Source organism: Lissotriton helveticus (assembly GCF_964261635.1).
Source record: "Lissotriton helveticus chromosome 1_1 unlocalized genomic scaffold, aLisHel1.1 SUPER_1_unloc_31, whole genome shotgun sequence".
NCBI classification, from domain to species: domain Eukaryota; kingdom Metazoa; phylum Chordata; class Amphibia; order Caudata; family Salamandridae; genus Lissotriton; species Lissotriton helveticus.
In genome coordinates, this window is record NW_027611672.1 from 463,619 (window position 1) to 486,479 (window position 22,861).

Below are 22,861 nucleotides of genomic sequence, written 5' to 3' on the forward strand. Positions count from 1 at the left end.
CTGATGTGCATGGAACTAGGTGCAGAAATACCGCACTTGATAAATCTCTGGCCCGCATCCGGACAGGCAGAGATCTCAGTTTGTTTTGAAGCATGTGGCAAAGATACCTGCTGTCGATTACTTTCGCCCTAGTCATGGACCTGTTCGCTGGTCAGTTTCGTTTGCAGGACCCAGCAGTCGGTATACCAAGTGGGCAAAATTGGGAGGTCATTTCACTGTATGCTGATGACACATTTGTGTACCTCAGGAATGTGCAGGCGTATCTACCTCAGGTGATAGAGGTTCTAGATGATTTTGGTAGGGATTCTGGACTGAGGCTAAATTGGACCAAATCCAGCTTATATCCCATGCGCAAACTCACAACTGAGAACAGGAAGTGCTGCCCCAATTAGCACTGGGGTGGCACCCTTACATCTTCAGGTATTTAGGGGTAAATTTACTACACCGAAGAAGAACTTATACAGGGCAACTTAGATGATGTCCAATGTTTGCAGCTCCCTGTCACTTTGGGGCTCCCTGCCACTATCGACCCATGGGTAGAGTGAAAGTTGCAAAAATGCTGTTAATACATTTATACTGCTTCTCGACCCCTCCAGTTTACCCGCCCCGGCGCTTCTTCAGGAAATTGGACTCTGTTTCTGTTTTTATGGACTTAATCAGGGGAGCGGGCCACGAGAGAGTCGCGCTTCAGCAACTATACTCTACCTTGGAACGGGATGGGGGATGTACATTTAAAAGACTAATAAAGAACTACAAACTACTGTGTGACTTGAAGACGATTATTTCTCAATACAGCCCTTGTTTGTGATTTCGTTACCATTCTCACATTATCATCCGCAGTAGAAGAAATGGAAGCCAGGGGTGTTTGATCACAGAAACTCATTTGCATACAAAGGGGGGTGAAAGCCTGTTCACAAAGCACAACACAACTTGTTTATGTAAAAGTTTGTACATTGCACAGGGAGTGTGATTCACGTAACAGTGTGAGTGTTGTATGGCAATAGCGAGCAGTCTTAGTTGCTGAGATATGAATCTCTGACTGGTGCATCTTTATCTCTTTCAACTGTTTGAGACTGAGAGGGTGGCAGTCTCAAATTCTTGGGGCACAGATACCAACAGCTTCACTCATAATCTTCACTTTTTGCATCTACAGGTGGTACAGATGCCACCTAAGAGAGTAACCTTAGTGTGCTTTCTCGAGTCAGTCTGCTTTGCTTTTCCCAAACTTTGGTCAGCAAAGTTAAATGTGTCTTTTACTCAAGTGTTCTTTGCTCGCTTTTGGTAACGTGGCTTGAGCAGTATGGCCTAAGGGGCGCTCGCAGGTAAAGAAAAACAGTGGAAGTCACAAATTTCAATACAGTTTATTAAAAATAGACAAGGAACTGTAAGATTCAAACCAAGTTTAGATCAAAAAGAATATTTAATAATTATTCAGAAGCTAAATCTAAAGGAGGGCTGTGATTTAAGCATTATTAATTAGCAAAACCACTGTCAAAACCAAACAAAAAGGTAAATGAATGAAAAAAAGCAGATCCACTGAATCAATCAGGAAGTCACCTACAAAATTGTAGCTGACTTCGATAGCTATGCTCGAGAAGACAAAGATTCGTTTAGTCTCTGGTGATGATTAACACAGGAATTTGAAGCAAGGTTTTTGGCTGGATCAGTCTCAGAAGGTGACGAGCTGCACAGAAGTGGCTTGAAGTGCAAAATTCCCACAGAGTAGAGTTGGGTTATCAAGTTGAACCTGAATCCACGGCCATCAAAATGCGGGAAACTTCAAGCAGTTACAACAGCTGCGAAGTCTTCGGAGCTTCCAAGTTATGGAGATGGTTCAAGGTTGATGACGAGATAAGAGCCAAAGCATGGAACGTGGCAGGCCTGAGGCATGGTTAAAGGGATAGCAGGTTCCATTTGAAGCAAAAAGAAGATGGAAAGAGGCCACTCGTGTGGATCTTTGTAATACGAGGCCATGTCCCATTGGAACAGAAGTCATTAGGAGTATTTAGGGTGGAGCCAAGAATGGTTTGCATATGGCTGACCTTGTTTGTAGTTACACAAAGACTAGAGAATGATGTGGCGGGATGTTGTAGAGATTAACTACCAGTCCATCCATCACCTTTAGTTTTTCTCAATAATAATCCCTACGTTGTACAGACATGAACAGATGTTGGTCCCATCGAGACCTACGACAAAGGGACTCCTGCTTCAGCCCCCTGGTGAGGCTCATTAAGGCTGGAAACAGTTTGAGGTTACATGCATTCCAGACCCTTGGGGGCGTGGCATCAAAGTTCAGGATCCAATGGACTTTGTGGGTCAGTCATTGCTTATAAACACTCAGCAAACACAACACGCTGAATGGAATGAGGCCACAAATAGTTACAATAGAATAAGGTTAATTCAAGCATTTCCATCCCACGCTGTGTTCTTTTCTGAGTAGACGGTTTGTTGGACAATCAATGGAGCGGTGTCTTTGTGGCTGCTTCATGTAAATGTTTTGCGATGCTGAAACCTCCCCCAGGGTTTACAGTGAGCACCTTTTATTCTCCCACATTGTCTCTCTTATGTGGAAAGGTTACATTTATAACTGAAGTTTTTGTCACATTGAAAGCACGGATCATTTTCTTTCATGTTGTGGGTTCTCTCTTGTTGAATGAAACTGAATGTCCAGCAGACCCTTCCCAGGCATTTAGAACAAAGACAAGGTTTTTTCACGGTGAGTTCTCGCAGGTTGAGTGAGACCAGATTTCCGACTGAAACTTTTCCAGCATTCAGAGAGTTAAGAAGGTTTTACCCCAGTGTGAGTTATCTCATGTCGAATGAGAGTCTTTTTCAATCTGAAGCTTTTGTGGCATTCAGAGCACTGATACGGTTTGAGTCCAGTGTGGGTTCTTTCATGTACAGTAAGGTTGGATTTCTGACCAAAGCTTTTCCAGCATTCTGAGCACTGATAAGGTTTTTGCCCAGTGTGAGTTCTCTCATGGTGAGTGAGAGTCTGTTTCAATCTGAAGCTTTTCTGGCATTCAGGGCACTGATATGGTTTATGCCCAGTGTGGGTTCTTTCATGCACAGTAAGGTTGTATTTCTGACTGAAGCTTTTCTGGCATTCAGAGCACTGATACTGTTTGAGCCCAGTATGGATTCTCTGATGTTGAGTTAAACCGGATTTGTGATAGTAACCTTTTTGGCATTCAGGGCACTGATACCGTTTATGCCCAGTGTGGTTTCTTTCATGCACAGTAAGGTTGTATTTCTGACTGAAGCTTTTACAGCATTCAGAGCACTGATAAGGTTTTTGTCCAGTGTGGGTCCTTTCATGTGCAGTAAGGCTGGATTTATGACTGAAGCTTTTATAGCATTCAGTGCACTGATAAGGTTTTTGCCCAGTGTGGGTTCTTTCATGGTGAGTGAGAATTATTTTCTGACTGAAGCTTTTCTGGCATTCAGAGCACTGATAGGGTTTGAGCCCAGTATGTTTTCTCTCATGTTGAGTTAAACCGGATTTGTGATAGAAACCTTTTTGGCATTCAGAGCACTGATACGGTTTCTGCCCAGTGTGGGTTCTTTCATTTGCAGTAAGGCTGGATTTATGACTGAAGCTTTTACAGCATTCAGAGCACTGATAAGGTTTTTGGCCAGTGTGGGTCCTTTCATGTACAGTAAGGCTAGATTTATGACTGAAGCTCTTAAAGCATTCAGAGCACCGATAAGGTTTTTGTCCAGTGTGGGTTCTTTCATGTGCAGTAAGTCTGGATTCATGATTGAAGCTTTTCCGGCACTCAGAGCACTGATAAGGTTTTTGGCCAGTGTGAGTTTTCTGATGTTGAATCAGACTGCCACTAAAACTGAAGCTTTTTTGGCATTCAGGGCACTGATAAGGTTTTTGCCCACTGTGGGTTCTTTCATGTGAAGTGAGATTGGATTTGCTACTGAAGCTTTTACCGCATTCAGAGCACTGATAAGGTTTATGCCCAGTGTGGGTTGTTTCATGTACCGTAAGGCTGTATTTGTGTTTGAAGAGTTTCTGGCATTCAGGACACTGATAGCGTTTTCGTCCAGCACTAGTTTTCTCATGTTTAGTGAGGTGGGATTGATAACTAAAGCTGTTCTCACAGTCATTGCTCTTATTAGGGTTGTTTGTTTCTCCAAGTTGGGTTTGTTCCTGAATACAAGCCATCTTAAGACTGAATTTGATTTCTGATTGTGTACTTGTTTATGTTACAACTCAGCATTAACTTCTAAAATACATTTCAGATGCTCTTCTTAACATTTATTTAACTAATTATAGTTTTAACCTGAAGATCATTTTCCTACCTTTAAAGGCACCGATCTAACTTGTCTTATTAACTTTCACTGAGGAGCCCCTTGTATTGATTAAGAGGCCTCTCATGGATTCATTTTCTCCAAGTTATGCCCGGGTGAATTCTCTCAAGTTTAATGAGTCTCATTTAGTGATTCCAGTTTATCACATTTGTTAGGTATGTTTGTTCATACCAGTAATGACAGATGATTAGGGCATGCCAGGGTGGTTTATGAATTATCAATAGCGTAACACTGGCCCCTTTTATACTTTCTGTGCCAGTATATGCTTTTTTGTTCAGTGGTTAAGACAGGTATATGAGCGACTTTGGAGTTACAGGACCCTTTGAAACTACTCGGATCAACCCAAGAGACAGAGCTGGTGGGGGAAAATCTTCCTATATTGGAAATGATAATCCAGCATCTTTTCTGTAACGACATCTGAGAAAGAGTATTTACAATGACTTTCTTTTAAACCATCTTTTCTTTCCTCTCATCTTCAGGAGACAGAGACAAAAGCTTGCGCTTGTAAACCAAGGATATTAGTCTTTTTGACGGTTCCGTCACATCCCAACACGTCTACGGATGCTGATCTGTTGGGGAGGGTTTGTGTCTCCAAAGCATTTCTCATAAACCATCAAACAGATTTACAACACTGACTTTTCTCAAGTGCACTGCGTGGGAATCAATTGAGGCCAATGTTCTCTTCAATCTCAGTTCCTAACACTTGATAAACATTTATGGCCATTTTACTATAGGGATTTGACAACTTTCACATTCACCATTTTCTTCCGCACCAACATCCTCACCATTCCTGGCACATAGAATGTGTTTCTTCTCAAGAGCTCGAGAATGTTTTAACTTTCCTTGAAATAATCCTTTTCGCGTGTTTCACTAAATTTAAACCTTCTTTTTTTTGTTCATGCTTCAGTCACCTGTAGAAATGGAGTCAAAAATTTTCAATGAACACAAAGAAAAAATATTTGTGACCTTATACTTTGCAAAAAGAAAGTATGGACAAAAACAAGCTAGGAAATCAGTTGAGTATAATTTCTGATAGTGGTGAAACAGCTCGGGGACACTGTAGATCGGGAGCTTCGGATCACTGGAACTCAAGGATGTGAGAGTAAACGTATTTTAATATTAAAGATAGAAACACAAGTTGCACATATATTGTGACTCAGATTCTCACAAGAAGCCAACACTATCAATTTTCAATTTCTGTGGCAAAGGCTGGCATCACAATTAGATATTTGTAATACTTTTAATGAATTATCAGATGTTATTTACTCCCCTGCCCACCTAGACTGTTAAGAGCTATAGAAATCCTTACCTGACAGTTATATTATATTTTGTTCCTCCAAGGGTGGCAGCCACGCTGCAATGCCTGGTCATCCCAGAATACCTTGAAAGGAAGTAAAGAAATAGTTTTGCGTCAGACGACTATCACACTTCATCACATTTTACAAATAACCGTCCTGAACTTACAAACAAAAGAATCTCTTGTTCTCTGGAGGCCATTGTGAAGCAAATATGGGTATGAATAAATACTTTTTTGGTTCAAGAGCCATGATCCCTTGCTGTAAAAGGTCTCTGTGAATATGGAGTGCACCCACAGACTCAGAGAACAAACCCTAACAGCCGTCCACTTCTTCATAACCCCCATCTTTCCATTTGCAGACCATGAAACTTGCAAATCAAAACAATCGGGTTTGCATTGGTATGTTAATGTCCTTGTACATAATTCTGCCCACCGTTCATAAATCAGTCAACCAGACAGTCAATGGAAGCAACAAAGCATCAACGTGTTGATGCTATTTATCTATAACTTATCTGAAGGGATGATGCGGAGGGTCAGTATAAATAAATCCTTCACGAGACAAAGCTTGAAACCTTGAAATGTTTAGACCTCCATTGAAGACAACGGAGCAGCAGCAGCAGCAGCCTATACAACCTGATATAGGCCCGCTGCTCTCAAAATTTCAATGTCCTTATACACAGCCACTGCCTCTTCCTTGCTCTTTCCACTGCCTCTCCTAAATATATGGATTGGGCAGGAGAAGGCAGAAGATAGAGCCTGCAGCAGGGCACACAGGAGCCTCCCCCCTTCCTCCTCCAGTAGCTCGCAGTGTCACTGGCGTCTCAGAGGGCAGAGGGGGGGTTCTGCTCATCTCCTGCATCTGTTTCGGCTCACCTGAATGATGAAAAGCAGTTTAGCCGAGCCCATGGAGAACCAGGGGCTGACTTCAGCCTCCTTTACCACCTATTGCTGTGAATGTTCAACAATTAACCACTGTGGTCTTGCATGCGGGTGTTAACTGTTCAACATTCACACTTACAGCAGTCGGAGTACCGGAGGTGTTTCAAGCCCCTCGGTCTCCGGGACACTGTTATTTTATTAATTAACACATTCTGCCCTCATGGGGCAAACAGTTTAATGACCTTATAGTCAGCCGTAGCAGTCAATACTGCCCATTAAAGGACCGCTCCCTTGATAAAGGCCCTTGCCTTTGGAGCTACAACAAGCTACAAAGCTATATTAAAGGTTTCAAATAATTACTGAAGGCATAAACATGGGTACTCAGTCAGAGAAATAATTATCATAATATTTTCAGGAGGATCACATAAAGGTAACCCCTAAAGTATATCAAAAAAGCTCGGCGGAACCAACCCCTTCAGTTCCGCGGTCATCCCATCGCTTGGTATCAGGACCTTTCTGCTATCACTCTCCAGAAGAGGAAGGCATTCAAGTGGCTACGGACTTTCTGCGTAAACAAGAGGTTCCCTACTCCTGGGGACACACATTTCGTTTGATCTTCAAATGGAATGGAGCCCTACAACAGCTGCGTTCACTCAAGGATACCTGCACACTACTGGGCATTGAGATGGTAGAGGACGCATCGCCAGTGGGGTCCTCCCAGGGACCCTCCCGGGGAGGCTGGCAAACGGTGGGCCGAAGACGATCCTCAGACCTACGCTTCAAGCCTGAACCCCACGTCATCTCACAGGAGAGAGCTACGGCCATTTTGGAAGTGGCCAAAGAGACATCGTCCTCTGATTGATTTCTCCTATCGGGGGGGGGGAGTATCACAGCACTGTTGCACACTGAGCGGGGGGGACGGGCGGGGGGCCACGAAGGCCGCCAGTGGACATCACCCCAATAGGTATTGTTACCACAGACCTGTGTCGGACTGACAGGACTGGGACATTGTATCCACACATTTGGGCCTTTGGGGTCCGGGTGGAGGGAGGAGGGAGGCTGGTTATTGGGTCTGGGGGTTTGTTGGGGTTGGGGATGGAGGGGGTGGACGGGAGTTTTTTTGGGGGTGGGGGGGCGGGGAGGGGAGCCGGTGTGTCACAGGGGATTCCATATTCTGGGCTTGTCATCTTTTACCCTCGTTTCAGGGCGTGTCACTGTCATCCTCATACAAAACCTCTCCTTTACCTGATTTGTAATGGCTAATTCTGCTTTGAAAGTGTTGACCCTTAACATGAAGGGCTTGAACAATCCCATAAAGCGGAGGGCAGTGATCTCATATCTAGAAAACTCCGAGGCGGGGATTTGTCTACTTCAGGAGACCCACCTGCTTACGAAAGATTGGTATAGGATGCGCTCCCGCGTTTTTCCACAGCAGTTTTTCTCCTCACTCCCATCGAAGAGGGCGGGGATGGCCATTCTGGTTTCTAGGCACTTCAGAGGGCGAATAGGGGATAAAGTGGGGGAAATTAAGGGCAGATTCCTTGCCTACACCTTTTACATAGGCGATCAACACCTCACCATTGGCTCCTTTTACGCCCCTAACACAGGTCAGGAGCCCTTCATGAAGGGTGCCATTTCAGAGGCGCTTCATTCACCCGACCCCCTCTTGCTCCTTGGGGGGGGGACCTCAACCTAGTATTGGACACTCATATGGACAGATCCGGCACAGGTATTGGGACACGGGCGCCCTCTCCAGTGCAGGTAGGGCTTGGTTACATGAGCGGGGCTGGGTGGATTTGTGGAGGGCTAAGCACCCTACTGCGTCCCAATTCACTTTCTACTCCCATGTGCATCACACTTACGCCAGTCTCGACTACTTCCTAGGATCCTCCGACCTGGCCGCTTCTCTCGCTGACGTCAGCATTGTCCCTGCCGCCCTCTCCGATCATGATGCCGTTGAGCTACTGCTCGAGCTTCCTAGCCCTAGTTGTCCCCCGGGGGCGTGGAGACTACGCAAAACTCTGCTCCAACGCCCAGAGGTAACTAAACAAATCCGTTCGTGTATCACGGATTACTTAACCATTAACGACACGCCGGAGACGCCAATCACGGCTCTGTGGGGAGCGCTGAAATCAGTGGTCCGTGGCGACCTCATTGCCATAGCGGCAGCAGAGGCTAAGGCTTGTAAAGCGAAGCGAGAGGACCTCTCTGCCCAGGTCTCTGAACTCGAGAGAGTTCACAGTCGCACCGGGGCTCCACGGGTGTGGAAGCAATTGAAAGCCGCCAGGGCCCAATTAGCCAGCCTAGATACCGACAGGGCTGAATTTGCGGCTCTCAGAGTGCGCCACTCGTACTACGTCGGGGGGAATAAAACTGGCCGACTTCTGGCTAGCACGCTGAAAGCCAAGTCACAACACTCAATGATTTCCGGCCTTTGAGACCACAATGGAGTGGCGGTCGTGGGGGAGACAAAGATCGCGGAAACGTTCAGAGACTTCTACGCCTCACTATACCACGCTGATAATGTCCAGAGCGGGGATATCGACAGCTATTTGGAGACAGCGGAGATTACCGCACTCTCCCCGGGAACGGTGGACGCCCTGGAGGCCCCCATCCGCCTGGAGGAGGTACTGGCGGCTAGCTCCCGCCTCCGCCCTCTTAAATCTCCGGGGCCTGACGGCTTTTCGGACGGTTTTTATAAGATCTTCAGCTCCCTACTCGCTCCTATCCTGACCCAGCTCTTCAATTCCTTTACTGGCCCGGGTTCCATCCCCCCCGATATGCTGGCGGCCGAAATTGTGGTGCTGCCTAAGCCCGGCAAAGATCCCACACACTGCTCGGCATTTCGCCCCATTTCTCTTCTCAATTTAGACCTGAAGCTTTTCACTGGAATATTGGCCACGTGCCTCGGGTCGTGTCTGCCTGGGATTCTGGAACCCGACCAATCAGGCTTTGTCCCGAGCCGTCAATTTAGCGATAACACCAAGCGGATTCTACATAACAAGGCCCAGTTCCAGCAATCGGATTCGGCTCTTGTCGCCATCGATGCTGAAAAAGCGTTTGACCACGTCGATTGGACCTTTTACCAGCGGGTATTAGCCCGATTTCGACTCGGGGGTCACTTCCAATCTTGGATTGCGAGTTGTTACCATCGTCCCTCCGCACGTGTCCGCTTAGGCGGCTACTATTCTAGTCCCTTTGAAATACAAAGAGGCACAAGGCAAGGGTGCCCACTCTCACCCCTTTTATTTGCCCTTTACTTCGAGCCGCTGGCGCAAATAATTCGCAATAACCCCAGCATTCGCGGCATCACCTATCATATGGCAGAGGTCTGCAGACGACAACACAACTCCCTTACTTGTGCATCATGCTCACCTCCTCCACGGAATCAACGGTTTCCCTCAATTACGATACCCTCTCCTCCCGCATTCGGGCTGACCTCGTGCGGTGGTCAAAACAACCGCTCTCTCTGCTGGGCCGTGTCGCGGCAGTGAAAACGTCTGCCCTGCCCTGGATTTTGTATATCTTCCAGACCATTCCGGTAACTCCTCTAGCTGGGGCTATCGCACATCTCCAGGCTGCCTTTCACCATTTCATCTGGGGGGGTAAGCGCCCGCGCCTGCACAAATAACTGGCGTATCGCGGTGTAGACGAGGGCGGTCTCGGAATCCCCAATCTCCAGCAGTACTTCCAAGCCTCCCAAATCCGTTATCTGGTGGAGTGGTATAGGCCGGAATCTGAAAAAAGATGGTTATTTCAAGATTGGGCGATGGCCCAGACGTCCCTTTGGAAAATCCCGTTCCTCCGCCGCCAAGACCGACCGAAATACCTCCAGAAGTTTCACATCACTCCCACTATCTTACGCGTGTGGGACGTGGTTGCAGTTAAGAGAATACTGACAATTTTTCCCTCCCCGCTCACCCCCCTCCTGGACAACCCCGAATTCCCACCGGGCACTGACCCCCGCGCCTTTTTGCAATGGCGAGGCACGAGCTGCAGATCGGCGGGCCATCTCTTCGACCCGCAGGGCTTTCTTCCTCTCTCTGAACTGTCAAAGGGTTATGATGTTGTCTCTCCCCACTTGTTCCAGTACTTTCAACTCAGGCACTGGCTCACGCACCCAGATTATGCTCCCTTGGTGAGCAGGCATATGACAAGTTTTGAGTGGTGGCTGGTGACAAGAGAAACGGACAAACATCTTATATCGGACCTTTAAAAGATGCTCACTCCCCCAAACAACTCGGGTCGAGCGGCGGGACAGCGACGCTGGGAGACGGAATTAGGGAGGACATTGTCGGCTCGGGAATGGAGCTCCATATACTTTAGGGCCTCTCACACTACACATAACACAGCGGGTGGGAAGTGGCGGTGAAACTAGCCCTTTACTGGCACCTTACTCCTGTAAGACTCAACAAGGGGAATCCGGCTAGTAGTGCGCTCTGCTGGAAAGGCTGTGGGGAACAGGGCACCATGACCCATCTCCTCTGGGACTGTCGGGAAGTCAAAGACTACTGGACTGCAGTTTTAACTGACATAGATAAAACTTTCGATACCAAAATCCCAAGTTTCCCTGCCTATGCTATCTTAGGCCTCCCCAACGCGCTCACCTTCCCCTTGAAATCGGTCCGAGGGCGCCAGATGGGAATTGCGATGCAGGCAGCAACACAACACATTCTGTCACTCTGGGGATCCTCTACCAAGGCCACCCACACGGGATGGCTGCATAAACTCTGGTTTATGCTAGGCATGGAGCGCATTCAAGCTACACTCACGCAAACCACAGACACGTTTCGGAAAGTGTGGCTGCCATTGCTGTCCCTCCTCTCCACTGAATTCAATGAGATCACGTGTCCCAGATATCTCTGCTTACTGCGCCTCACAGAAATCCCTGAAGATCCTCCATGACCTCCTGATGGGACAAACTATACCCCTTACGGGTGGCTTCACGTTTGTTTTTCTACTTTGGTGGCACACCGGCTGGGGAGGGGGGGGATGGGGGTGGTGGGAGTTTGAGGGTTTTGCTCTCGAAGTTGTGCGTCTCTGCTATACTTGGCAAATATGACCTCTGCAGCTTATTCATAACCTGGCGCATGTACCTTGCTTGCGACTCGATTTGTGGAGAAGCCTTATATGTCTGTCTCGGATGCTTCCTTTACAAGATGCCTTTCTACTGCGATGCATTGCCTGTCATTGTTTTTGAAACCAATAAAACAAATTTAAAACTAAAGTATATCAAAAGCCAAAATCAGAAATAACTCTCGATGTAAAGTCAATAGACAGAGCACCACAACAAATGTGTGCTTAGAAATAAGAAAACGTTTTTCTATAATATTAAAATAGCAACTGCTTAGATAAAAATCAAGGAAAAGTTCTTAAGTACAAAATCAGTTAGAGGACTGACATGTAATCTGCCTTTAGGAAAAGTGTCAAATAAAACAATTCAAACAAATATCCCAAAACAGTACATTTTACAAGTTTTTAGACAGAGAGAACACATTATTGACATGGTTCATGATGAGGTAAAAAAGACAGCAATCAATGATTGTTCATGAAAACATGGCACAACAAAATGTAATTTAATAAACCATACCTACAAAATGAATAATGAATTGTGACTCTTCCCCTAAAAGCCACATGTCATTTTACAAGGTTATTCCCTAACATAATAACTGGATCTTAATGACTCACAGTTTAAGTTTCTGGCCATTCATCATTGACCCAATTTGTACGGGAACATTTGCTGACAGCCTATTAGTTGTTTATTATAAATGCCTACAACTTGGACACCTTTCCCAAGAGGGGTGGGTTGTGAGCTGCCGTCAGTTTGATTGTGGAACGGGAGGCACATTTATTGATTAAAAGAGATGCCGGATTCTCATTTACTTCTTCCACAAAAGGGCCACTCTGGGTGACCTCCAGGACTGCACCAAGCATGCAATCCTTCTCCCGCCTCAGGCACCGTCATTGTGTCTGATTCACTCAGTAGAAACTCTTAGTGTAGATGCAAGTTGTGGAAATTTCTTATTAATCACTGAAGGATTTTTTTGAAATCCTGAATTTGTTGAGAATTTGACATGCTATTCTGTATTGGGCTGTGGGACCATCGGTTCCGAAGGCATACTCCGATTTGACTGCCTTTGATTCTGCATGCTCGGTACAGAGGCCAGTTGGGCTGGGACCATTGGCTGTGACATCCCATTCTGTGCCATCTGAATCATGTTCCCGTCTACCAGTTTGCCACAAGCATGGCAAGGAGCGTGTCTTATGCTATGCCATCTGGACTTGCCTCACCTCCTTTGCAGCCCTTGGACAGGCCCCACCTCCTCTGCGGCCCCTGGAAAGATCTCACCTCCTCTGCACCCCCTGGTAATATCTCACCTCCTCTGCACCCCCAGGACATTCCTTACCTCTTCTGCACCCCACTGGACAGGCCTCACCTCCAATGCACCGCCAGCTCAGGACAGGCCTAACCTCCTTTGCACCCCCAGCTCAGGGACAGGCCTCATCTCCCCTGCATCCCGCAGGACAGACCTCACCTCCTCTGAACGCGCAGGGCAGACCTCACCTCTTCTGCCCCCCCTTGACATGCTTCACCTTCTCTGCACCCCTTGGACAGGCCTTAACTCATATGTACCACCTGGAAAGATCTCACCTCCTCTGCATACCCTGGACACGACTCACCTCCTCTGCAACCCCAGTCCAGGACAGGTCTCACTTCCTCTGCACCCCCTAGACAGACCTCTCACCCCCTGGATAAGCCGTATCTCCTCTTCAACCCCCTGGACACACATAAACTCCCCTGTACTGTCATGGACAGGACTCACCTCCTCTGCACCCCCATGTACAGGACAGGCCTCACCTCATCTGCAAATCCCTGGACAGGGCAAGCCTCACCTCTGCTCTCCCCTGGACAGGCCTCACCTATTCTTCACCCTGTAGACAGGGAGGCCTCATCTCCTCTGCAATCTCATGGGCAAGTAACACATCGTCTGCACCCCCAAGACAGGCCTCACCTCCTCTGCACTCACCGGGACCGGACAGGCTTCACCTCCTTTGTGCGTCGCCACATAACAGGTTTTATCTCCTCTGTACCGACCTGGACAGCCTCACCTCTTCTGCACTCTTTAGACAGGGAGGCCTTCTTTCCTCTGCATCCCTGTGGGCAGGCCACATATCGTCTGAAACCCCAAACACAGGTCAGGCCTCGCCTCCTCTGCACACCTCAAGACAGGCCTCACTTCCTCTGCACCCCAGCACAGGACACAGGCCTCACCTACTTTGCACCCCTGGACAGACCTCTCTTCCTCTGCACCCCTGGACTGGCCTCACCTCCTCTGCAACCCCTGGACAGGCGTCACCTCCACGGCACCCTTTGGACAGGCCACACTACCTTAGCACCTCTCCCGTATAAGTTTCACCTCCTATACACCCACTCTAAACAGGCCACACATCATCTACATTCCCGAGAAGGAGCAGGCCTCTCCTCTTCTGCACCCCCAGGACTGGACAAGCCTTGCAAGCTCTGCACCCCCTGGAAAGTCTCACTTAATCTGACCCCCAGCCCAGGACCTCTGCAACACCAGGACAGGTCTCACCTCCTCTGCACTTCCCCCTGTTTGACAGGCCTCACCTCCACTGCTCCAGCTGGACAGGCCTCACCTCCTCTGCACCACCTGGACAGGCCTCACTCACCTCCTCTGATCCCCCTGGACAGGCCTCACTTCCTCTGCATCCCCCCCGAAATGTCTCGCCTCCTCTGCACCTCCGTCCAAACAGGCCTCACCTCCTCTACATCCCATGGACAGTCCTCACCTCCTCTGCACCCGCTGGACAGGCCTCACCTTCTTTGTGCCTTCACCTCCTCTAACCTTCCCCCAACAGGACAGGGCTTACCTTCTCTGCAAGTGGCAGGTCTCACCTCCTCTGCCTCTCCCCCCTCTCCGCAGGTCTCCCCTTCTCTGTACCACCTGGACAGGTCTCACCTCGGCTGCACCCCCCTGGACAGTACAGACCTTACCTCCTCTTCCCTCTGGACATGCCTTCTCTGCACCCCCTCGACAGGTTCCGCCTCTCCTGCATCCCCTGCACAGGCCTCCCCTACTCGGCACCCCTGGAAAGGCCTCGCCTCCTCTGCAGCCCCCTGGACAGGCCTCACCTCCTCTGCACTCCTGGACAGGCCTCACCTCATTTGCATTCCCTGGACCGGTCTCACCTCCTCTGCGCCCTTGGACAAGCCTCACCTCCTCTGCACCCCTGGAGAGGCCTCACGTCATCTGCACCCATGGACAGGCCTCACTTCTTCAGCACCAACTGGACAGGCCTTACCACCTATTCCCTCTGGACACACCTCACCTTCTTTGCACCCCTGGACAGGCCTCACCTTCTCTGCACCCCTGGACAGGCCTCACCTCCTCTGCAACCGCTGGACAGGCCTCTCCTCCTCTGCTCCCCTGGACAGGCCTCACCTCCCATGCACCCCTGGACAGGCATCACCTCCTCTGCACCCCTGGACAGATCTCGCCTCCTCTGTACCCCCTGGACAGGCCTCTCCTCCTCTGCTCCCCTGGACAGGCCTCTCCTCCTCTGCACCCCTGGACAGGCCTCACACAATATTCTCATGTTCTTGGTGTGCCCTTACATAAGCTTGTTTGATGGTTCACCACATGCCTCACAGTGCGCATTGCAGACCACGCAGGAGGCTCAAACCCATTCACAATGAGTGCATGCAAGAAAAGCCACATGCTCTCCATGCAGGGACTGCAGCCCTGCACACAACAACGCCCGAGGTTGTAAACCCACATTAAGCGGCGGCTGAATCTAAAGCAGTCTGTTTATTTCTAGACTTCCGCCTAGGTTAGGGGTGACTTCAAAATATTCACCTCTCTCATTGCCTGGTATTTTTCAAAGTTCACTTTTGTGTATTCGTTATATGCTTTTTAGCATGTAAAGGAAAATTTGTTTTTATCAAAGGGTTGTGGGTAGAGTATCTAACTCCACTACGTAGCAGAGTCGGATTTATTTACATGAATTCTGTGTTTTAATGAAATGCGTAGTTCATTGCCCACGGTTATAAAGAACTACATAACCACAGTTGTGTGACTTGGAAGCCTATTTTTTCTCAATACAGCTTTTGTTTGTGCTTACGTTACAGTGCTCATGTTATCATCCGCACTAGAAGAGATGGGAGCCTCGGGTGTCTGGTCACAGAAGCTCATTTACATACAAAGGGGGTGACAGCCTGTTCGCAACACACAACACAACTTGTTTCTGTAAAATGCTAGTATACAGCACAGGGTAAAGTGACTCAGGTAACAGTGTGACTGTTGTATGACATGAGTGGGCAGTGTTAGTTGTTGAGACCGGAATGTCTGCAGGGTGCATCTTTAGCTCTTTCAACTGTTTGAGAGAGGGCGGCAGTCTCACATTCTGGGGACACAGCTGCAAACAGCTCCCCTCATGGTTTTTACTTTTTGCATCTAGTAGGTGCATATTCCACCTAAGACTGTAACCTTTCCAGCTTGATGGTCTGCTTCCTGGAATCAGCTTGCTTTCCTGTTCCTATACTTTGGTCAGCAAAGGTAAATGTGCCTTTCACTAAAGTGTCCTTAGCTCGCTTTTGGTAACGTGGCTTGATCAATAAGGCCACGCTCGAAGGTAAAGCAAACAGTGGAAGTCACAAATTTCAATACAATGTAGTAAAAGGAGACAACGAAATTCAACATTCAAACCAAGTTCAGATAAAAAGGAATATTTAATAATTACTCAGGAGTAAAATCAAAACCAGGTGAGTGATTTAAGGATTATTAATTAGCAAAAACAACTGTCCCAAAGGAAATAAAGGACACAGTTAGTTCTGTCTTCAAAACCACAAAAAAAGGAAAATTAAGAAAAAAAAGTATACCCAAGGACTCAATGATGGAGCCACGTACAAAATAGTAGTTGTCCTCATTAGCCATGCTCAAGGTGGCACCAGTAAGTCCAGTTTCTGGTAATGATTAACACTGGAATTTAATATAAGGTTTTGGGCTCAATCAGTCCCAGAAGCTGACGAGATGCACAGAAGTGGCTTGAAGTTCAAAATGAACACAAAGTAGAGTTGGGTCATCAAGTTGAACCTCATTTTACGGGCATCAAAATGCGAGAAACTTCAGGCAGTTACAACAGCTGCGAAGTCTTCAGAGCTCCGAGTTATGGAGCTGGTTCAAGGTTGATGATCCCAGCGAAAGCACGGAACATGGTGTGAGAACAAGCAGCGTACTGGAGCTCACGCTGACGGTTCAAACATGAAACTTGCAATCGTCAAGTTACATCACAGCAGGTTCAAAGGTCAATCAACGATTCAAACCCATATCTCAGTTATCCACTTGTAAAGGTAGAATACCAATAAAGGAAGAACAAGGTGCAGGGATCTCAGATTTTGGGCTCTCTGTGCTTACATTGTAGCCGTACAGCGAGGGTAAAAACTGTTCATCGTATAAAAATGTACATGAAGAATAACAGCCCCTCAGAACCAGTTAACAGCAGATGAGATTTCAGCAACAATGTGCCGGTGAACACAACAACAGGTAAAAGGAAGAAGAGAAGGGTAAATATCAAATCAAATCATGATAACATGGTTAACAAAATGGAGAAAGTACCTGATCCTACTACTACAGTATCAAATAGCTGCTACAAGAGTCCCTCAGGAGACGGAGTGATGAAGGAAGTACAGGAAAATTACTGCAAGATATTCGTTGCCGCTCTTCAGCCAAACAAGTGCATTGGACGAGTGCTCTGGTGCTCAAGCAGGGTCATCCAATTCGCTCTAATAACCGCCCAAGTGCTGCGTCCACTTATGCATTACCACAAAAATGAAACATTCAGGTCGAGATGGACGCCTCGAGGGCTACTCACAAAGGTACCTTACATCTGTGAGTAATCTATACATGCAAGGATGCCCTTAGAGTAACTTTGCTACTTTTAGCTATTTGCTATTGCGAGTATAAAGTTACTCAAAAGGGTGGACTTGCACATCTGCGCACGCTTAAACAGAGGTGGAGTAAAATTTACAAATGTAACTTACTGCATCCGAAGTGGAGCAATAGAAAGGGCAGTACCACACATGGCCTACCACTGGTAATGCAACACCCTGCCCTAGAAAATAATAGAGGGAGAGACTTAAAAATCGAACCCATTAGAAAATAAAGATAAAATAATGTATTTCGTCTTTTAAAACTACATATACCTTCAAAAGAATGTTATAAAATGACATATACTTTAAAATTCATTAGTTTTTGATAACATATGTTAATCTTTTAATTTTTACCAAGTTGGGATTTTTAAACAGATCTTCAAAAAACTTTTTTTACATTTAAAATCAATTAAATATCTAATTAAAATACAAGTAGCATTTCTTACGTTGTTCTATATTTAAAGTATAAAAAATTTGCATTTTTATTTAACATAAAAATATTACATTTTTTACAAGTGTAATGAACAATTGAAATATTCTTTATATTTTTTACACAGGGAAAACTCCACCCAAGTTGAAAATATAGAAGATTATAATTGTTTTAAGGTTCAATTAAAGGTGTCCCACCTAAATTAACATTTATATTATGTATTAATAATTTTTAAATGTGATGTAGGGCATTCATTATAAGAAATGTAATTATAAGTTTCTAAAAATTAATGTTTTATTAGTGTTTCAATCAAACAGATGTTATTAAAACATTATAAAATAATGAATTTTGTAAACTTTTTAGATATTTTTTGCCATTGAATAACATTTATTTAGATTTTTAACTAGTTTGAAATATTTAATTTAACATGATTTCCTATGGGGTTTTAATTAATGTCCGTAGCTCCATTATTATTTTTTTTTTTTTTTTTTTTTTATAAACCTTTATTTGTACAAAAAGGATATACAAGTCTGGGCCTACAACCAAATTGGCCGGCCACAATACAAGGAGCAGTCAAAAGATCTAAAGCGAACATTACAAAATCAATCATTAAGGAGCATAAGCAATACAATCCTAGAAGGGGGGAAGACAGAAGATCTAGACGGCCAGTAAACAGGAGCATAGAAGGTTAATTTTATAATATGGGGATAAGGAGTATGACAGGCTCAGTGACAACATAGAAGAATCTGGATTCCCCAAACAAACCATTGGCAACAAAAAGGGGTATAGGGCCGCAATGCAGGAGGGGCAGCACTGTATACATAGGTATAAAAACAGGTGCGGTAAATACAAATCAATATGCAATTACTATCAACTTTGCATGCCCACCACCCAGTAGCACATCGGAACCAGGACAAAGGGGTCGGATAAGCGGCGACACCAAGACTAACCCGTCATACTGACCTTGGGTGAAAAGGAAGGGGAGGAGAGGGGGGGGGGGAGGATGAGACGGGAGAGAGGAAAGAAAAGAGGGAAAGGAAAACACAGACTAAAAGAAGAAGAACGCCACGCCGAAACAGGCGTCCTGTGGCGAGAAACACAGGAGAGAGCAGGAGTATCAGCAACGAGGAGGGTATGGAAGTCGCGATGGAAAACAGCAGAACTATAAGAAGAAGATCAGCGACGCTACAGACTCCACCCCAATCATACCATGGAAGGCAAGGACAGACGCGGCACTCCAATAAAGAGATACAAAAGGGCCATAGAACTGAGGAAAATAAAACATCAAATAAGACCCAACCCACCCACCCCACCCTGCACCCCTGCAGAAGGCTACGGCCTACCCTCCAAACAGCGTGCCTGTCACCCTAAACCAGAACCCGAAATGCAGTAGAGAGAAGAGAGAAGAAGAATAACAAGACAAAAAGAGGACATGAAGCAAAGGAAATAAATGGGAGGGAGGAGCCAGAGGGCAGAAACAAATACGGTCGGCCACAGCCCTCCGCCCAACCATACAATCATATTACGAGTGAACCAGAACGACACGATCTCTAGCGCCATAAAACTTACAGGGGGGGTCTCCCACCGCGCTATGAATATAAGCAACTGCGCCACGAATTCGTACACCAATAATCCACCGGGAGTCGTGTATCTCACCCCAATCCTTTCCTAACCACAAATCCCACCCGCCACATGACAATGTGAAGTGAGCAACATGATGCGAGGCAAGCACACAATTGAAAGAAATTACGATAAAGACGTAGACCAGGGAGGTCAATAAGTCTGCAAGTGAGCAAAAGTTCAAATAGGTAGTTCAAATGTCTCAGCAATAGCAACACGGGCAGTAAAGGACCGGAGTTCAGTCTCGCCGTTCGGAGATGTGGGGGTTTCCCTGCAAAACAGAAATACGAGCTCGTCCATGCAGAAACAGGCAGCAGTCCACCATTTTTCTCAGGCACCCGGGGAGGATCGGGCCCCTGCACGATATCCAAGTCCCGAAACTCCAAACATCGAAGAGCAGGAGGTGCAAAAGCCACTGGCCTACAAACCGGTCGATGAACAGCGGTAACAACCCTCGTAGCAACCGAGGGGGGCGAGGCAATGGGATCACTGGGACAAGAGGGGAGCATGAAGAAGCGTCCACTCAAGATGGCGGCGGATCGCGGCGAGTTTACAGGGGCACCGGGGGCCAAGGACGCGTGCAAGGATCTCAAGGCATCAAGGACATCTCCAATCGTAGGCTCACGCACACATGTCCATGCCCCCGTGCAGTACGGCAACCTAAGTCCGCCGTCACGAGGTGATCCACATCCCAGATCGTTGGCAGCCATTTTGTGAATTCAGCCTCTTCACCACCCTCCGCGACTTTCGGGACAGTTCAGAAATGCAGGACTTTACAGATCTCCGGGGGGTCCCAGCAATGGCGGCCTTGGTGCAAAAAGGAGAACCGCCCAGTGCGGGGGTCCGCCTATATTATCGCTGGCGCTCCTCACGAGTAGAGTCCGAGCGCGAGGGTCCAGGGTCGCCGGACGGAGCAGCGGCGGGGGGACCCCTTCACATGATCAGTCCCCGGAGCATCGTGCCCCGCACCAGCCTCACGGCCACCAAGGCAGGCCCGGATCAGGGTCACCGGGATGTTCGCACAACGGCTCTCACCAGTGGTTCACTCTTTCGGCCGGGGCCGACAGTCACAGCAACACCAGGCCGGATCACATAGGCGAGGCCCCGGTCCCAGCTCCACGGAGGCCCCGGTCCATTCGGGGGGCACAACTTCGGAACCGCAGCACGTCGGAGCTTCCGGGTCAAACGGTGAGTAAGAGCGAAATGTTGCGTTCCTAATTCTTCTGCAATGTGTCGTCTCTGGACAGGATATGCAGCAGGATATACGAGTCAGGCCGGAGGGCTGACGGAGCCGAGCTAAAAGGCGACCATTACGCTCGCGAGCTTGGCTCCTCCCTCCATAGCTCCATTATTATTTATGGGAGTGTGTTGCAGTTCCAGTGGATGGCCGTTTGTGCTGTTGCCCTTACTCCGGCTCTGAGCTGGAGTACATTTAGAATTGTTTTAGGTACATTATGGCTGTAGTGGCTTTAGAGCTGTGGTTTATAAATAGCAATGGGTTTACTCCTTTGTGGGTGAATACTTGTGATTCCCTAAATTCCTCCTTACTCCTTCCTTAGCCCCTCCCCTTTATTCATAAGTAGTTCACATTTTACACCCACTCCCCTCTGTCCCTCTCACATTTACTACACACAAGTATACATGTGCAGAAACTAAGCAGTCGAGGCAGACAAATCCACAAAGAAAAAGATGGGAGAGGCAGAACGACTGCACGTAGTTTGTGAATCGCATTTTCTTGTATTTTAGTCATCCTATAGTAGTTTATGAATAGACCTGATTATCTGTGAGACTCTCTTGGGTGTATCTGATGTGATTGTAAAGCTTGTGAAACTGTCCTCAGCAGATGGGAAGCAGGTTCCATTTGTAGCAAAAACAACATGGAAAGAGGCCCCTACAGTGGATCTTTGTAATACGAGGCTGTGTCCTTTTGGAACAGAAGTCATTAGGACTATTTGGGATGGGGCCAAGAGTGGCATGCATATGGCTGACCTTGTCTGTAGTTACACAAAGACTAGAGAATGATGTGGCGGGATGTTGCTGAGATTAACTACCAGTCCATCCATCACCTTTAGTTTTTCTCAATGATCAGCCCTAAGTGGCACAGAACAGATGTTGGTCCCATAGAAACCTACGACAAAGGGACTCCTGCTGCAGCTCCCTGGTGAGGCTCATTAAATCTGGAAACAGTTTGAGGTTACATGCATTCCTGAATCTAGCAGCGTGGCCTCAAAGTTCAGGATCGAATGGCCTTTGTGGGTCAGTCATTGCTTATAAACACTCAGGGAGCAAAACACACTGAATGGAATGAGGCCACAAATAGTTACTAAGGAATTAAGTTATTACAAGCATTTCCATCCCTCATTGTGTGCTTTTCTTTTCGGTTTGTTGGGCAATCAATGGAGCGGTGACTTTGTGGCTGCTTCATCTGAAGGTTTTGTGATTCTGAAACCTCCCCCCAGGGTTTACAGTGAGCACCTTTTATTCTCCCACATTGTATCTCTTATGTAGAAAGTTTACATTTACAACTGAAGTTTTTGTCACATTGAGGGCACTGACAATTTTCTTTCTCGCTGTGGATTTTCATGTTGAATCAAATTAAATCTCCAGCAGACCCTTCCCTTGCATTTAGAACAATTACAAGGTTTTTTCCCGGTAAGTTCTTGCAGGTTGAGTGAGACCAGATTTCTGGCTGAAACTTTTCCAGCATTCAGAGAGCTAAGAAGGTTAGTGCCCAGTGTGAGTTCTCTCATGTCTAGTGAGATTTATTTTCTGACTGAAGCTTTTCTGGCATTCAGAACACTGATACAGTTAATACCCAGTGTGAGTTCTCTCATGTCGAGAGAGCTCAGATTTCTGAATAAAGCTTTTCCAGCATACAGAGCACTGATAAGGTTTTAGTCCAGTGTGAGTATTCTCATGTCGAGAGAGCTCAGATTTATGAATAAAACCCTTCCAGCATTCAGAGCACTGATAAGGTTTTTCCCCAGTGTGGGTTCTCTCGTGATGAATTAAAATGGATTTCAGACTAAATTGTTTATGGCATTCTTTGCATTGATATGGGTTTTGCCCAGTGTGGGTTCTTTCATGTACAGTGAGGTTGGATTTCTGACTGAAGCTTTTCCAGCATTCAGAGCACTGATACGTTTTTTGCCTAGTGTGGGTTTTTTCATGATAAATTAAACTGGATTTCAGACCGAATCGTTTATGGCATTCTATGCATTGATAAGGTTTTTGCCCAGTGTGAGTGCTCTCATGGTTAGTGAGAGTTATTTTCTGACTGAAGCTTTTCTGGCATTCAGAGCGGCGATACAGTTTGAGCCCAGTATGGACTCTCTCATGTACAGTTAAACTGAATTTCTGA

At 46.8% G+C, this 22,861-nt stretch overlaps 1 protein-coding gene across 1 annotated transcript in view; it reads right to left on the bottom strand.

Annotated features, from left to right (window-relative positions):
• Nucleotides 1–1,345: 1,345 nt before the first annotated feature.
• Nucleotides 1,346–22,861, bottom strand: part of LOC144805874 (uncharacterized) — a 102,662-nt gene continuing 81,146 nt past the window's right edge. Inside the window, exons 4-5 of the mRNA XM_078672354.1 lie at nt 5,633–5,704; nt 1,346–5,234 (exon numbers count right to left, since the gene is read on the bottom strand). Coding sequence (XP_078528480.1) covers nt 2,780–4,177 — 1,398 coding nt within the window. The 5' untranslated portion in view covers nt 4,178–5,234; nt 5,633–5,704 and the 3' untranslated portion in view covers nt 1,346–2,779. The remainder of the gene's footprint in view (nt 5,235–5,632; nt 5,705–22,861) is intronic.